This window comes from Phytophthora sojae (assembly GCF_000149755.1).
Source record: "Phytophthora sojae unplaced genomic scaffold PHYSOscaffold_2, whole genome shotgun sequence".
Classification (NCBI taxonomy): Eukaryota; Oomycota; class Peronosporomycetes; order Peronosporales; family Peronosporaceae; genus Phytophthora; species Phytophthora sojae.
The window spans coordinates 171,334-184,933 of NW_009258116.1; the positions used below are offsets into that span (position 1 = coordinate 171,334).

General features: G+C 56.2%; 10 protein-coding genes across 10 annotated transcripts; 5 read left to right on the forward strand and 5 right to left on the reverse strand.

Annotated features, from left to right (window-relative positions):
• Positions 1 to 187: 187 nt before the first annotated feature.
• PHYSODRAFT_295478 (hypothetical protein) lies at positions 188 to 1,042 on the reverse strand (the record flags this gene model as incomplete). Its single annotated transcript, XM_009519818.1, has 1 exon — positions 188 to 1,042. The coding sequence occupies one exon, from the start codon at positions 1,040 to 1,042 to the stop codon at positions 188 to 190; it is 855 nt and encodes a 284-aa protein (XP_009518113.1).
• A 520-nt stretch (positions 1,043 to 1,562) lies between these two features.
• PHYSODRAFT_479034 (hypothetical protein) lies at positions 1,563 to 2,585 on the reverse strand (the record flags this gene model as incomplete). The annotated part of the gene is made up of 3 exons (XM_009519819.1): positions 1,563 to 1,721; positions 1,785 to 2,062; positions 2,162 to 2,585. 3 exons carry the CDS (start codon positions 2,583 to 2,585, stop codon positions 1,563 to 1,565), a joined length of 861 nt encoding a protein of 286 aa, XP_009518114.1.
• Positions 2,586 to 3,449: 864 nt separating this feature from the next.
• On the forward strand, positions 3,450 to 4,780 carry PHYSODRAFT_481378 (hypothetical protein; the record flags this gene model as incomplete). Its single annotated transcript, XM_009519820.1, has 2 exons — positions 3,450 to 3,717; positions 3,771 to 4,780. 2 exons carry the CDS (start codon positions 3,450 to 3,452, stop codon positions 4,778 to 4,780), a joined length of 1,278 nt encoding a protein of 425 aa, XP_009518115.1.
• A 346-nt stretch (positions 4,781 to 5,126) lies between these two features.
• Positions 5,127 to 5,459, reverse strand: PHYSODRAFT_253767 (hypothetical protein; the record flags this gene model as incomplete). Its single annotated transcript, XM_009519821.1, has 1 exon — positions 5,127 to 5,459. The coding sequence occupies one exon, from the start codon at positions 5,457 to 5,459 to the stop codon at positions 5,127 to 5,129; it is 333 nt and encodes a 110-aa protein (XP_009518116.1).
• A 399-nt stretch (positions 5,460 to 5,858) lies between these two features.
• PHYSODRAFT_324133 (hypothetical protein) lies at positions 5,859 to 6,458 on the forward strand (the record flags this gene model as incomplete). The annotated part of the gene is made up of 1 exon (XM_009519822.1): positions 5,859 to 6,458. One exon carries the CDS (start codon positions 5,859 to 5,861, stop codon positions 6,456 to 6,458), a length of 600 nt encoding a protein of 199 aa, XP_009518117.1.
• Positions 6,459 to 7,763: 1,305 nt separating this feature from the next.
• Positions 7,764 to 8,030, forward strand: PHYSODRAFT_423431 (hypothetical protein; the record flags this gene model as incomplete). Its single annotated transcript, XM_009519823.1, has 1 exon — positions 7,764 to 8,030. A coding segment is annotated over one exon (267 nt), but the record flags the coding sequence as incomplete, so codon positions are not given.
• A 69-nt stretch (positions 8,031 to 8,099) lies between these two features.
• PHYSODRAFT_481232 (hypothetical protein) lies at positions 8,100 to 8,586 on the forward strand (the record flags this gene model as incomplete). Its single annotated transcript, XM_009519824.1, has 3 exons — positions 8,100 to 8,166; positions 8,240 to 8,389; positions 8,465 to 8,586. Coding segments are annotated over 3 exons (339 nt in total), but the record flags the coding sequence as incomplete, so codon positions are not given.
• Positions 8,587 to 9,275: 689 nt separating this feature from the next.
• On the reverse strand, positions 9,276 to 9,820 carry PHYSODRAFT_482095 (hypothetical protein; the record flags this gene model as incomplete). The annotated part of the gene is made up of 2 exons (XM_009519825.1): positions 9,276 to 9,472; positions 9,541 to 9,820. The coding sequence occupies 2 exons, from the start codon at positions 9,818 to 9,820 to the stop codon at positions 9,276 to 9,278; spliced, it is 477 nt and encodes a 158-aa protein (XP_009518120.1).
• A 188-nt stretch (positions 9,821 to 10,008) lies between these two features.
• PHYSODRAFT_485236 (hypothetical protein) lies at positions 10,009 to 11,374 on the forward strand (the record flags this gene model as incomplete). Its single annotated transcript, XM_009519826.1, has 2 exons — positions 10,009 to 10,327; positions 10,407 to 11,374. The coding sequence occupies 2 exons, from the start codon at positions 10,009 to 10,011 to the stop codon at positions 11,372 to 11,374; spliced, it is 1,287 nt and encodes a 428-aa protein (XP_009518121.1).
• Positions 11,375 to 11,653: 279 nt separating this feature from the next.
• Positions 11,654 to 13,389, reverse strand: PHYSODRAFT_486419 (hypothetical protein; the record flags this gene model as incomplete). Its single annotated transcript, XM_009519827.1, has 6 exons — positions 11,654 to 12,087; positions 12,170 to 12,257; positions 12,354 to 12,536; positions 12,609 to 12,755; positions 12,823 to 13,173; positions 13,246 to 13,389. 6 exons carry the CDS (start codon positions 13,387 to 13,389, stop codon positions 11,654 to 11,656), a joined length of 1,347 nt encoding a protein of 448 aa, XP_009518122.1.
• Positions 13,390 to 13,600: the final 211 nt, after the last annotated feature.

A 13,600-nucleotide genomic window follows, 5' to 3' on the forward strand; every position in this document is an offset into this window, starting at 1 on the left:
TCGGAGTCATCACGGAAACCGTGATCGTGCGTTAAAGTACCAGCAAGCAATGAGTACGTAACGCAGCGATGGCTCGACAGGCACCTCCACACATGCAACACGTTGAATTCACCGAAAAATTCTTTAGGGAACATTATCTACAGTGCAAAATTCAACTGCAAGGCATCGGCTCTTCTAATCGAGCTTCTCATTCATCGTCATCCCCATCAAGGAGTCCGAACCAAGCGCCGCCTTCTGCATCCTCCTCTTCCTCCCCTTCGTCAGAATCTTGGTCCTTTGCTTGAAGCACCTCTTCCAGCGTCATTTTCTGCTGGAGCAACGCGCGTGTATGCTGGTTCAATGCATTGGTGACACAACGCAGCAACTCATCGGGAGGGATCTGGCGGCACTCCCTCTCGTAGGCTCTCAGCACAAAGTCTACCACGACTTCACGACCGCACAAACTAGCATAGTACAGTGGGGAGTTTTCAAAGTCGTCAAGCGCGCGGTAGGCCTCGCCATGGACGTCACAAACGGCTTCGAGCACTGCCAAGTCGCCCAGCTTTGCCGCCTGCCAGATCGTAAGACCATTGTGCGAGAATTCCACGCTGCAGGGGCATTCAAGCGGCCTCTTGGCTTGTCGAAGTATCCGGCGAGGAGCAACATAGCCCACAAGCCCCTCTACAGAGTACCATTCCTCCCCCGAATCGGAGCTTGAAGCTGATTTAGGGGACTCCACTGAGCGACAGCCGAGGTGTCGAAGCACTACCGGGAGCTCTTCCAGCGTCAACTGGACCCCAAAATCGCACGTCAGCACGTCGTAGATCTCCTGTAGTGGTAGTGACTGCAGCGGCTCCTTTGAGCTCGGGGCTTGATGGACTTCCGTTGCTGATCGTTTGCCTCGGCGTACATGAGGCTGCAGGGTCTGGAGACGACGATACTCGAAGGCCTGGACTAGCGAGTGGCTGATGAGCACGTTCTTGGGATGGCGGTTGTACTGCTGCAGCATCAAGCGCCGTCGCGAGCTCTCGGCCACATTCTGGACGGCTGCTGCGTTGCCCATGATGTGCCAAGAAATGTAGCCATCTATCACGAAGGGACACGAATGTTGAAGTGCCCTGGCCAATAATAATAGCTCAGCCGCATTTTTATTATTTTGCTGGGCTTTCGTCCTCGATAAGAGTCGAGGGTGGGCTGTTGTTGCCCCCGATGGGGAGTTCAAGCAAAAATTGCCACTTCCGGGTAGAAAGCAGACGAATGTGTTCCGTTTCTTGGGGTGTCAGCAGGTTGTACCATCACAGGAAACCGTTCATCAGCACAACGTGAGCTCCCTTCGACAACGACGGTTGGTGTGTACATAAGCATAACGCACTCAACCTATAGAGACCAGTTGCAAATTTGTACGTAAGGTTCTCGTAATAAGCAGACCATCAAAAGTGTAGCCATGTACACTACGCTTCAACTTGCAGCTCACTCTGTAAACGCAGATACATACTTCGCATTTCAACGCAGTTACACCAGACTCCTTCCTACCTTCCAAAATTGCCGACTTGTTGCTCTTAACAACATCTTCAGGCACTCCATCACGCGTGCAATCTGTCAGCGTACTCGTCCTCGCTAAACTCCTCCAGCTCCGCCTCTTCCAAGTCAAACTGGTAGTCATCCTCATCTGAATTTCCGCCATCGCCATCCTTGCCCTTGTTTTCTTTCTCCGTAGCGATGCGTGGTCGCTTTTCCTTGGCCTGCTCACCATCAGCTCGGTCTGGGGACAGAGTCGTAGGGTTGGCTGCTTCTTCAGCCGAAACTTCGGCAACTCCCCTTTTCTTTGCTGTCGATTTGGGTCTCGCCGCGGTATCGCGATTGAGCTCCGACATGGCCGACTCAAGTGCCTCGGCACGAGTCTGGTCGCGCTCAAGTTGCGCCTCGTAAGCGTCAACGATGTCGGGTACATCCGCGCGCAGCTTGTCGCCGTTCTCCCACGTGTCGTCGCTTGCGTCATAGTTCTCCCACCGCACTTGGTACTGCCGCTTGTTGTAGTGCGTTCGGTGGTTGACGATGTGATCGACGGTGTAGAACTCGGCCTCTGGTGTCTTCGAGACGGCAGCAGCTCCAGAAGGCCGCGCTCCCGTTCTCGTTGCCTTTCGTTTCGCACTGCCCCCGCGGGTGCGAGTCTGACCAGCACCCGCGCGCCGCGCTGCCTCAGCTTCTTGTGCGCGTAATTCCGCGGAGAACAGATCAATTAATTCCTTGGCCTGCCGTGGAGCTTTGCGTCGGGAGATCCAAAGCGGCTGCACTACGCCCTCCCAGCGGATCATGTACTCCCTCGCACTGCCGTACATACGCGCGCGCAGCACTTGCTGAGCCACCAGATCTGCAGCCGCGCGTTTGCCGATACGGTCTTTCTGTGCCGATGCGTCCGGGCTCCGCGACTGCGCGCGAGGTGTAGACCCCACAGATGCGGACCGGGGAGGGAGGTCAGTCACGATTGGCGGCGGCACCACTCGGCACCGCTTGCTCGTTTTCCCCTGGCTGGTGCTTTTCACGGCTCGATCTCCAGCGTCACCTCGCTCCGGCGCAGGAGCGGCTGGTTGCTGCGGCGGGGCCATCGCCGAATAGTCCGGAGCTTGCCACGCAATCACCTTCAGGTTATTCTCTATCAGCATGTCATGGAACTTGTCGCTCGGGATCTCGTCATCCGACAGAAAGTCGTCAGTCTCCGCTGCTTCTCCTCCTTGGCCCGCTGCCGTCTGCTTCTTGCGCTGCTCGGTCGGTTGCCGCCCAGGAGGCGCCGCCCAGCCGCTCATGTTGTCCACGAACGTCTGCGACATCGACGCGCCCTCGTCGCCGTGCTCCAGGTACCGGTCCAATGGGTTCCACTGCTGCTGCTGTTGCTGTTGCTGCTGCTGAGCCGCTGTCTTGGCTCGCTTGAGCGCTGGGACGATGTCCCGGAAGAAAAAGTCGTTGAGCAGCTGCACGAGCCCCGAGATGGTCTTGTCGTTGGCGCCCAGCATGTTGGCCTGGTGGCGCGCGTCCTGCAGCGTGGAGCCCACGTCGCCCGGCTGGTCCAGCACGCTCTGCAGCGCCTGCGTCAGGTCCTGCGCGTCCTTGAGCCGCTCCATGAGCCGCAGCCAAGTGGTGAAGCTGCAAAGATACAGCGATTGTGAGCGCTACCGAGCGAGTTAAAGGACAGCAAAGGGTGCGCTGTGATCTACACGTACAACTCCTTCTCCCGGTCGGCAGGTTGCGGCGCGCCGGCGCATGCATTGTGCGTGGCGGCCGCCTCCACGGCCATGCCCTCCGCTCCGCAGGTCTTCTGTGTCGCGTCCCCGCTGGTTTGATTGGGATACACTGTGAGTGTATCCCAATGAGTCCCCGCTGGTTTGATTGCAGTGTATCCCAATCAAACCAGTGGGGGACTCACAGTGTAATCCTCTGATTACGAAGTGTAACCTCAGTTACAAAATTACAACATGAAGGTGGTGGCGCTGGACGCCGGCGGGGCGACGCTCAAGGCGTCTGTGGTGGCGCCCGGCGTGACTCCGACCGTCTCGATCCTCGCCAACCACGTAGCGTCGACTTCCACCAACCCGTCGACAGTTTTTATGGGCCAGAAGCTGCGGGAGCTCGAGCGGCAGCGCGCCAAGTTACGCTACCTGCGGCCCGTCCAGAGGGGGTACTGTGTCAACTGGAACGCCGAGGCGGAGCTCTGGGCGCACCTGTTAACGTCCACCGAGGCAAGTTGAAGTTGAAGTGGCACTATCAATTACTCCAAGGTCTACGCTCTAACGAAGGGGGGTTATGCTGCTGTCCTTTGCAGCTGCTCAAGGTGGACCCATCCGAGCACGCGCTCGTGGTTACGGCGCCGTTGCTGGCGCCTGCAGTCGTGAACGAGAGCATGGACCAGGTGGTGTTCGAGGAGCTGGGCTTCCAGTCCTACGCGCGAGTGAGCGCGGCCGAGAGCTGCGTGTTGTCGTACTCGGAGTTCAGCGAGCGGGCGTTCCAAGAGAGTCTCGGGGCTGCTAAGCCTCCTGCAAAGCGCGGCCCTGGTCGCCCCAGGAAGAAGGGGAAGACAGAACCATTGACGCCTCCTCCAGTCGTGGACGAGGACCCGCTCCGGTTCTCGACCTCGTCGTGCCACTTGGTGGTCGACTCGGGCTTCTCGTTCACTCATGTGGTGCCGGTCATTGACGGGAAGGTCTTTATGCCTGGTGTGCGGCGTATCAACGTCGGAGGCAAGCTGCTGACCAACTACCTGAAGGAAATTGTGTCGTACCGCCAGTGGAACGTCATGGACGACACGCCGGTGATCAACGAGCTCAAGGAGGCGCTCTGCTACTGCTCTCTGGACTTCGACAACGACCTCAAGCGCTATCACTCTAATCGGCAGGAGAGGAAGCATTGGGTCTTACCTGACTTTGTGCGTACGTTTGAGGGACGTTGCCGTGAAGACGAGGTCGAGGATGTCGAGGAAGAGGAGGAAGAAGATGCATCAGCTGACCAGCAACAACCCACGAGGCCAACCGATGACGAACAGGCTCTGGAAATGGGCGTCGAGATGATCACAGTGCCGGAAGTGCTGTTTAACCCGTCGGATATCGGTCTGAACCAAGCAGGACTCGCAGAAACTATCGTGCAGGCGGTTGAGGCGTGTCCCGAAGAACTTTCGGACGCCTTTTACGCCAACATACTGCTGGTCGGTGGGAACACAAAATTCAAGAACTTCAGGCAGCGACTCGAGCGCGACTTGCGGTCCTTGGTGCCTGAAGACTTCGACATCGAATTGCACGAGCCATCAGAGTAAGTTGGGATTGAATTGCTGCTGCTAGTTGGATCTCCGGTGTTATCATGCTAATGCTGACGTCGTGGTTGCCAGCCCTATACTCGCTGCATGGCAAGGCTGCTGCTCACTGGCTGAATCGGACGCGCTTACCAAGCGACTTGTAACCAAGAAGGAGTATGAAGAACACGGCAGCAACATTTGTCTGAAGCGCTTCTAAGCATAGTGGATGCACTTCGTCTACCGTATTGGGTCTCTTGTCAAGCAACATCGATCTACATTCGGGTATGTTCCATTTGGTGTCTTTGATGGTCGAAAGTTGCGTATTTCAGATTACTACGACTCAATTATCTCTACAGTTGGTGCGTTTCTACATGGCTTCAACCGTCTTCTCCAATCTTGTGATGGCGTCACGGAAGAGCGAGTCGAAGAACCGCTTCCACTCTTCGTACCGCAGGCGCTTGTCCATGTCGTTCGGGTCCGTCGTGCGGACAGCCACATCCTCTCTGCCGCGAAATTCGTGCCACGAGCACCCGAGATACTGGCACAAATTCCGATACCCCCATCGCCGCCGAAACCGAGGGAAGATCTCGACAACGAGAGTCTCAGGTCGAGTCCACATGACGTTGACCATCCCGGCGCCGTGCGTGCCGACCACTACGTCGCTCTCCACCATCGTCTGCATCTGGTCGCCCATGGTCATGTTGGCGAAGTCGAGCGACTGGAACTCGCACTCCCGAATCGATAGGCGTTTTTGTAGTCCGAGCGCATGAGGTTCAGGGTGTCGTCCTCGTTCCTCCACATCCGCTGGATCCGTCGACCGCCGTAGGGCCTTCGCGAGATGACAGTGACCAGACATCGCTTCGGATCAGTCTTCTCCGGGACAACGTTCATGCTTCGAAGAGCTTCGTCTCGAAAGTCTTTGATCATTTCGTTGGCGTGACAAGGTTGATCGTCGTTGCATGACTATGGTCTTCTTGAACGGTTGAACACCTTGTCAAGCTCGCACTGCGTTGGGGACCCTAATAGCTCCCCATACACGCTTTACCACGTTTCTGGGATCGACCTGAAAGCCACTAAAATCAACAATTTCGTGCTCGACATGCGAAGTGCGCAGGTGGCTCGCAGTATTAGCTCCTTGGCGCAGGATGGCGGAGGACACGACCCGAGATTCAAGTACCCACCTAACTCCTCGTTCTGCACTTGTGGTGATTCACACAATGCTGCGCATGAAGCTCCGAACATCTGGGAAGATCTCGTCGCTAAGAAGCTTAATGCCACTGGCACCGCGTGCCGTCCTCCAACAGTGGAGACGCCTCAAGATGCGGTTAGCGTGAAGCGTGCTGCTGTCGTCGCTCGGAGAGACGACCACAATCCCTTCTTCCAGATATCGGGCATCCTCAACGCGTGGATCATGATGAAAGTCCTCGGCTGGGACAGCGGCTCCACTCAGCTCGTGACACTTGATCGAGCACTACCGTCCCCCGTCGATGAACTACGACACGCCATGCTAGGGCCCGATCATCCAATAGTCGGCGGTAACGAGCTTCAACAGCATGGCGTGCGCTTTGAGACGGTGTTGCTGGCTCCGTACGAGGCGCGAGGGCCGATGATGAGCCACTTGCAGATTACGCGACTTGCAAGACCCCATCAATGTGTGCTCGCGGGCATTCGCGTCGCCAGCAGATACGTTGGCGAATAACACACGCCGACATTACCTCCACAGCAGCCCAGGCCATCGCCTCGAGCATTCTCTTCGAGACCATCTTACGACCATCAATAAGCGGTGTTGACTCATCGTCGCGTTCGGACTCAAAATTTGTGCACTGCCTCGGCCCAGACGGTTTGCTGGAACTTACAGACTTTGACTGTCACCACAGACATGGCCGTGCTTCGACACCTCAGCAATCGGTCGTTAATTTCCGCGGCACCAGGCAATGCTACGTACAAAGGGGTCGTCGTTGAAATCCCGAAAGAAGGTTTCAGGAATGTTCTCGGTGGTAAATTACGGTAAGGAAAAAAACTGACTACTCTGCGAAAGCCGCGCTTTGGGTGTCGGCGGCACGTTTGCAACCTGAAGATTTGCGCGCAAGTCGCACCGCAATCCTCAGAGCCGAGCAACATCGGCGTCGAAAGGCTGGATTTGAGGGCCGGCTGGCTACACAAGCTGTGTGGTTCTGTGCCGACTGGCTGGGAGCTCTTTCAAGCTCCACTCTTCATTCATGCAGCCGCTGCAAGCCTCTGCATGCAATGCTTGATCTGACTCATCGTGTCGTGAACGCAACGTTCCCATATCCAACGCGTTCCACTGCGGCAGGATCCGGAGCGCGGCAACCGACGATGCATTCTGCCCAGCAAGCTGTTGACCTGCTCGCTGCTGGCTGTGCATAGTTGTCCTGGAGCGTTTAGAGGCGGCGTGGTCAACAAGTGCCGCTGCTTGCATGACCTGCGTGGCCTGCAAGTTACTAACGGATGCTTTGGCGCGGCTGGCCGACAAAAGTGCCACACCGAGCTTTGTCCACTATGAAGTGATATTCACTGGGATTTGTTCATTGTCTTGATAAATCTCAGTGAAAATCACGGATTAATGGACAATCCTCCGCAAAATGTTCACAAACTCACAAATTTTGGTGGGTCCGAACCGAGATTTGGATATTTTTTCAAGCAAGTGAAGCGTAGCCAGGGTCCTGTTCGTGCCTCTCATCCTCGCGAGGCTCGGCTTCAACGCAGACGCAGCTGGTTGCCACAATGGTACGGTTTGGGCAAGTGCAAACGCTGTCCGCTCATTCACATGTCAACTGACCGTCTCCACCAAAACGCTCGAGACACACCCCACAAAGCTCGGTCCGAAGTCCGAGCGAGTTGGACTTTGCACGGTCTCTACCGCGACTGCGGTGGCGTTCCAGCGGCGCGAGAGCCGAGTTTCGCTTTTGCGTCTTGGTTGGGACATCATCAGCGCACCAGGGACAGAAGAGCACCATTTCCACCGAGAACCATGTGTGGCGACGAAAACGAAGGCCAGAACTCGGCGGCGAGCTCGCCGCGCTCGGTCAAAGGCTCGCTCGCGTTCATCCTGGACGATGAAGCTTCAACCGGCAAGCGCAGTGCCAGCGCAGCCCTACTGGATGCCACCGAGCCGACAGACGCCAAACCCAAGAGACCGTCGATCATTGGGCGAACAATTAGCAGTCTGCTGACTCCGACCAATTCGGTCGGTAATGAGAGCGAAGCCCGTGATACCATTACACCTACCGCATCGGTTGCCAGAAAGGTACTTGTCTATTTGCATATTTTTATAAATGTGTTTGGTAACAAGTGCGCTTCATTTGTTTTTCTTTAGGGGAGCAAGTACTGCGTTGTTGAAGGCTGCATGAGCCGAGCCAAGCACGCTCGAAGATGCTGGAAGCATGGTACGATATTTTATATAACTCACGACGAGTAAACTCCAGTTGTTGACTCTAGTGTCGTTACTTTCCATTACAGGCGGCTCCGTCAAGTGTAAGGTGCCCAGCTGTCGGAATCGAGCCAAGACGAAGGGTGTGTGCTGGTCTCATGGCGGCGGCACCATCTGCAGCGCCGATCAATGCACGACTATCGCGGTGTCGAACGGTGTTTGCTGGGCCCACGGCGGAGGTACGAGAAGGCTGACGAGCGACGAGTCGCTGCACTACCTGCAGGCTCGCTAACTTTTTCTGCTTGTGTACACAGGGAAGCGTTGCGTTACACCGGGATGTTCTCGACCTGCCTACGAGAGGACTAGGAATATGTGCTCAATGCACTACAACGCGGGCTCAATTGCCAGTCTTGCAGCGGCGAAGCGGCCGGTATAAAGCTACAGGTTCGCCAAGACGCTCTGCCAACTCTCAAATCGCTAGCGCTGAATGTCTAGTTACCCTGTACTGTACCCTTCCTCTTGACGTTTCCCCCACCTACAGAATCGGCTTCCCGCAAACACTTCTCTGACTAGCATGATTTCAAGATGGGCGTGGCGTGTAGGTGACGGATAATGTTCAAGCCTCCGAAGATGAGAGCGGTATGCCAGGCTTTGCTAGGAATCGAGTCGTTTGCTAGTGGCTCGCAATAGCGACCATGACGACCACCTCCGAACCTACTACATACCACCACCGCTATCACCGCATGCCACGAACAAAAGTCAACCATTTCACGGATCTTCCTACGTTGAGACTGTAGTCCCTGGCTCAGTGAGCCGCTCGCCATACAAGCGATCTGATCTTGCGTCCCCCCTGAATGTAGCAGACAAAGTAGCGTGTACATCACCAAGGAATCCGGTGGTGTGAAGCGCGGCGCATCCGCTTCAACACAACAAAGCCCGTAACTTCACTGCAACTGCGTTCGTCTGCGGAGTGCATCACCGAGAAAAAATCAACCAAGGGGCTCAACTTCAAACGGAGCATCTAGCTAATCGGACGTGCGAATCGAAGTGAAAATCGCCGTGAAGTCATGACGACCACTTCGATCTGAGCTCGTGTCACTGCATTATTGCATCGTAATTCTCGCTTCACTTGGACGGATACGGCTTGAGCTTGATCATCTGGTCGATGCTGGCCTCGTCCGCGTTCTCCAAGTGGCCTTGCTGCACCATCTCGTCCAGCGCCACGACTACCTTGGCGTAGTTCGCCAGCAGACTGGCCTCTGTGAGTTTCTTGTCCAATTGGGTCGTCAGCACTGCCTGCAGGACGCCCATGATCTCGTCCACTACAAAGCACCAAAAGCACGTCAAATTCTCAGCCTATTGCCTCTAACGCAGCACCTACAGCACGTACAGATGAGCTCGTCGTACTCCTCGTTGCCCGAGAGCATCAGCCGCAGCTCTCCAACGTGGCGGGCGACCACGAACTGCGACTCGCACACGAGCAGTTGGCTCGGCACCGGATCAGCGTCTTTTTTGCCTTGTCGGTTGCCCCAGAGCTCGGGCATTTGCTTGCAGATTAGAGCGAGCTGGGCCTCATACGTCCGCCGAGCTTCCAGCGTCAGCTCCGGCTGGAAATACCGCGACAGAAGCACGTAGTTGGCCTCGTTACAGCAGATCAAGCTGTGCAGCATGGCTGGCAAGACCGCACTTGTGCTCGGCTCTTGTTTTGACCAATGGAAAGATGGAAATTGGGGTTTCCAGCCAATGAGCGCTCCTGGATCCTGAAACGACGCAACCTTTCGTGTCCATTTTGCAATCTTCCTGCATCTAGCGCCGGACGTCATGGAAGGTGAATATGCGGCCATAGACTCTAGTCACCATGGTGTATAGCGCTAATGCATACTATGTTTGTGTATTGCATTGCTGCCGTCTAGAACCGATCAAGCGCTTGGCGCCCAGCGTCACGATCAGCGACTGCCCCTCGGAGGTCTTCTGCACGAGGTTTTCGCCCGACGGGAGGCTGCTGGCCGCAGGCTGTGGCGATGGAGCGATCCGAGTCTTCAACGTACACGACGGCAAGCTGTCGTACACATTGATGCAGCCGCAGAGCAGCTACGGCTTCGGCCTGCCGTGCACGGCCATCAGGTTCCGTCCACTTACAAGCGCCACCAAGACCAAGAACGTGCTGTTAGCCACGAGTATGTAAACACTTGGCTGCTGCGTGCGTGATGAACTATGCTGGGCTATCGAGCTGATGCTTTGCTTTGTGGCCATTAGATTCGAACGGGTCGGTGGAGCATTGGCACATCACGTCGGGCAAGTGTCTGAACGCCATCAGCAACAACCAGAACCAACTGTACGCTCTGGACTACCGCGCCGATGGAGCCATGTTCGCGACAGGAGGAAAAGACCACGCTATTCGAGTGTACGATGAAGCCACGAAGGCGGAGGTGGCGTGTATGGACGGAGGTCATGGCTCTCTCACTGCTGGCCACTCGAACCGCGTGTTTTCCATCAAATTCGTCCCTGAAGACGACAACACCCTCGTCACTGGCGGTTGGGACAACACGCTGCAGATCTGGGACTTGCGCGTCGGCCACTCGGTGCGTGGCATTTACGGCCCTCACGTGGCTGGGGACGCTGTCGACATGAATATGCGCGGAGAGATCCTCACAGGCTCCTGGCGTCCCGAAAATCCACTCGAGATCTGGGATTTCGGGTCGGGCAAGCGCCTGCTGACTGTGCCATGGAACCAGAGCGCTCTGCGGTCCGAGCCCTGCTTCATATACGCGGCGCAGTTCTCAAAGTCAAAAACTGGTCAACAGCTCATAGCCGCGGGAGGAAGCGGCTCCAACGAGGCCAAGGTCTTCAACCACGACTCGAACAACAGACTCGTCGGCACAATTGCAGGCCTCAGTCGTGGCGTGTTTTCGCTGGACTTTGCTGCGTTCAACGACAAAATGGTGGTGGCTGGGGCTGACGCAGCCATTCGCATCATCGACATCTACGACCACATTCCAGGCGAAAAGGGCCGCGAACGACCCACAACTCCATCGATCAGGTTCGACCCTCCTGTTCCTTGCTTTGCTTTGGTTTGTTGCTCTAACACTGGAGTGTACTGTCGCGACAGAAATGCGTTAATGCCAAATGAAAGCCTGACCCGCCTGGCATCGCCAACAGCGAGCACTGAGATGCTGAAGGGTCCGTCTTCACCGCTCCACAAGATGGCTGTAGACGACGACTAGTCTGTGGAAGGATAGCCAACAAAGGCAGAAGCTTAGCAGTGATGGATGGATGGATGGATGAATTTACTAGTATCAAGCTTAAACCATGGTATATTGTGGCCAACATGTTTCAAAACGTACAAAAGTACAGATCATCAATGTCAATTGTTCACATGCGTCTTGTAGCTGGCGATAGCGCGCACCTCCAGTAGACGCTCCATCCTACTTCTATTCCTTTTTTGCTAGTTGTATATGCACGCACTCTGCCGTCATCACTCGCGGACTCGGCGCTCCGTTACGTTAGATAGATCCGCTGCACAACCGCTGCTCTTCGAGGTCGTCTCCGTGGTGCCTCCGTCCGTGGGGGCCATGCCAGTGCCCGATAGGGTGGCCATTTCGATGGTCGTGGTCGTGGCCATTGGTGTGGCCGTTGGTATGGCCATTCGTGTTGTAGTTCGTGTATCCGTTGGCGTACCCAGCGGTGAGTCCGCTGTGGTCGATAACTCGGCCGTTCGACGGTGTGTACCGCAGCGGCGTGTGCTCGTTGTCTCGCTCGTCAAAGCTTTTCCGGCTGAAGCTACTGTACGAGTGCCCCTGAGGCGAAAGCGGCATGAGCGCGCCGAAATGGCCCGTCAAGTGCGCACGGTGGCCCGGAGTAGTGTGCTCGGGGTCTTCCGGGTCGTCACCCTCGTCTTCGCCGTGCTTTGCCAACAGGTAGATGCCCATGATAATGACTGCATCGCACAACAACAGAATGCATCGTTAGTCCAGTGAGTCGGATCAACTCCCCACCGGTCATAAAAAGCTAAAACTCACAGGCCAGCGCAATAGGCAAGCAGATCCAGTCGAAAAGCGTGAAGCGCGTGTACTTTTCGTAGAACACCACGCCGCCAATGACACTCGACTAAAACCGTCACAGAAACAGCAAAAAACCGATGTCAGTTGCTGGTTGAAGAAAAGTGAATCCTTGTCAAAGTCGAAATTCCAAAAAGATACGCACCCCGATCCAAAAGCACTGGAACATGGGGAACACACTCAGCGTGTCCCCGGCCATGATGGCGCGGTTCAGCAGATCCGTCTGCAGCACCAGCGTGCACATCATGCCGCCCATGAACAGGTACGTCGTGAAGTACACGAACTGGTTCTCGCCGCTAACCGTCAGGATCAGCAGGATCGACGCGCACTGCAGCACAAAAATTCCACACAACCCACATCAAAACTCACTCCAACCCTCAAACCCTTGAGCTCTCTGTACCTTGGCCAGCAGCACCGAGAAGGACCCGAAAATGCCCGACGCCGTCGCGTACATGAAGGGCAGCAGCCTGTACTTGGACTCGTTCAGCGCCCTCGGCAGTCTGGAGATGGCTTCAATCTGTCCGAAGATGCCGCCCAGCACAGCCGTCTGCAACGTTAAACACCATCCAAGCGTCAGCTTAAGCCCCTGCTTATCCTGTTCCTGTCTGCCTCACCATGACGCCCAGGTAGATGAGGAAGCCGAGCTGGAAGAACTGCTTCTCGAGCTCCAGCAGCGACATCTGCTCGTCCGGCTCGTTCGCCACCGTGCTCAGCACGACGCCGATGATGATGAGCAGCGTGCCCAGCACGTCCGTCTTGGTCAGGATCTGGCCCAGCCACAGGTGCGCGAAGAAGACGTTGGCCAGCACCGTGAAGCCGCCGCCCACGGACGCCACGAGCGCCTGCGGGGCGAAGCCCAGCGCCTCGAAGTCGCCGATGGCGCCCAGCACCACGAGCACGAGCCCCGTGAGCCACAGCGGCCGCGTGTAGTACGTCTGCCGCTCGAACACGGGCTTGTCCTCCTCCTGCGGCACGGACAGGATAAGCGTCAGTAGAAGAATGTCAGCTTAACCGGCACAATACAGGATAACACGTACCCGCACGTGCGAGAGCTTCTGCACGTTCACGCCGAGGTTGGAGAGCACGGCGGACGTGATGACGATGGCCAGCCCGATCCACTTGCCCTGCACGTTGTCCGCGTCGTCGTCGACGCCCACGAGGAAGCGCGCCACCGCCACCATTTGAGCCGCACTGGAGAGAGCAGAGGCTGATCGTCCGGCTAAAGTTTTTATTTATAGTCAGGTGTCTGAGCCTGAAGATCTGAGCGCGAAACGTGATATTTGCGGGAGAGAAATGCGCGCTGATTGGGCAGCCAAGGGGCGTCAAATATCAAAGTGCCTGCAATTTGCTGCAGAGGCAAGTGGTTTTAGGCCGTCGAGTTGTGAGTTTTTA